We start from the raw sequence: 1564 nt of genomic DNA, 5'->3' as shown, positions 1-1564 counted from the left end.
AAGAGACACAGAGAACATCAGAGACGCCCTGTGGTGTTTTGCTATGGCTCCTACTGACTGTGGTCCTTTTAACCTCTTTTGCTCTCTTTGTCCATCTGCTTTGCATCCCTAGCCCAAGAAGGCGGGACCCTGGAGATCTTTCCTCAGTGACGTGGCTGGTTGGACACAGCCTTCTCCTCCCGCTGCAGTAGCAATGCTCGTGTCCCCACGCAGCTGCAGTGAGGTAGGTGCCCTCCTTCTCCAGCGGGATTCAGCTGCTCCTATACCGGGTACAAACCCAAAGGCAGTCGTTGTGCAGGGAATTACAGCAGCTGGACACGTGTCCCTCAAAAGGAGGGGGCAAACTCTAAGCTTGTGTCCATCAGGAGAACTTCAAGACCAGAGGAGATAAAGCCCTGAGCAGCCCACTCTGACTCCACAGCTGAGGTCCTTCTCAGGGTGAATTTTCCTCTGATTCAGGGCACCTGGTCCAAAAGGGTCCTGTGGTGCTGGCCTTGACCAGTGGACACCTTCTCCAAGGGATTGCTGGGGATTTATGACCGGAGAGGCAAGCTCTGCGCCCGTGTCCTGGGCTGCCCGCCCATCCCATGCCTTCATGTCCTACACGAGTACGCTTGCTAGAAAACCAGGGATCTGCTTGTCACCTTCCCTGCCCTTCCCTTCCCTACCCCTGGTTATTCAGCAGAGTTGGTGCAGCCCATGGCCAATTTCTCCTTCCTCACCATCTCTGCTTTCCCCTCCAGGAGCTCTTGACCTGGGCTGGAGCGAATCCCCAGCTCGGCATCGCAGCGCTGCTGGCTATGGAGTAACCCGTGCTCCGGGTGCGTAGGCACAGCGGGAGGCTGAAGCTGGCTGCCCGGGCACCGGGGTGGCCGAATGCGCCCTGCCCACGCGCTCCTCGCCTCTGCCATGAATGATGCATCGACGATGGATTATGAACTGCTCTCCCCCTCCTTGGTTGAGCACCCAGCCGGCACCGCGGGTATGGATGCTGAGCAGAAAACCGTCTTTGCCTTTGTCATCTTCCTCCTGGTCTTCTTGGTGATGCTGATGGTGCGCTGCTTTCGCATCCTGCTGGACCCCTACAGCCGCATGCCCGCCTCCTCCTGGACTGACCACAAGGAGGGGTTGGAGAGGGGCCAGTTTGACTACGCCTTGGTGTAGAGGGCAGGGATGGGGCGAGCCTGGGTGCTCTGTGTGCCTCCCACCCCAGCTGGCCCCGGCCCCGGCCCCCCCTTCCTCTGTGGTGTTGCCCTGGGCCAGCAGAGATGCTCTGGGCAGGGAGGTGAGGTCGGGCTCTTGTCCAGGGTGGGTTTTCTAGGGTTTTCTCTCTTTTCTAAGCACTTTTCAGTTCTCTTTGCAGTCTGCGGGACTCTTGGAGAGATGTGTTGGAGGGGTGATGTGACTCCACGTGGTCCCTGCTGCCCACCGTGCCCCCCCCGGCAGTGTCACCTGCTGCAGCGAGGGGCAGGAGGCGATGGGGCAGAGCAGGGCGGGTCCTGCCCTCAGCCACAGCCCACAGGGCTCCTGGTCTGGGTGGCTCTGCCTGGTGCCAGGCCAGAGC

The 1564-nt window shown here is 60.0% G+C and overlaps 1 protein-coding gene across 1 annotated transcript; it reads left to right on the top strand.

The window, feature by feature from the left end:
• Nucleotides 1–909: 909 nt before the first annotated feature.
• CTXN1 (cortexin 1) lies at nt 910–1164 on the top strand. The gene has a single exon (XM_009636685.1). The coding sequence runs from the start codon at nt 910–912 to the stop codon at nt 1162–1164; it is 255 nt and encodes an 84-aa protein (XP_009634980.1).
• Nucleotides 1165–1564: the final 400 nt, after the last annotated feature.

This window comes from Egretta garzetta, unplaced genomic scaffold (genome assembly GCF_000687185.1).
Source record: "Egretta garzetta isolate BGI_Z169 unplaced genomic scaffold, ASM68718v1 scaffold4, whole genome shotgun sequence".
Taxonomy (NCBI): domain Eukaryota; kingdom Metazoa; phylum Chordata; class Aves; order Pelecaniformes; family Ardeidae; genus Egretta; species Egretta garzetta.
Note: the sequence above shows the minus strand (reverse complement) of the source record. Positions and strands in the feature narration are given on the sequence as shown.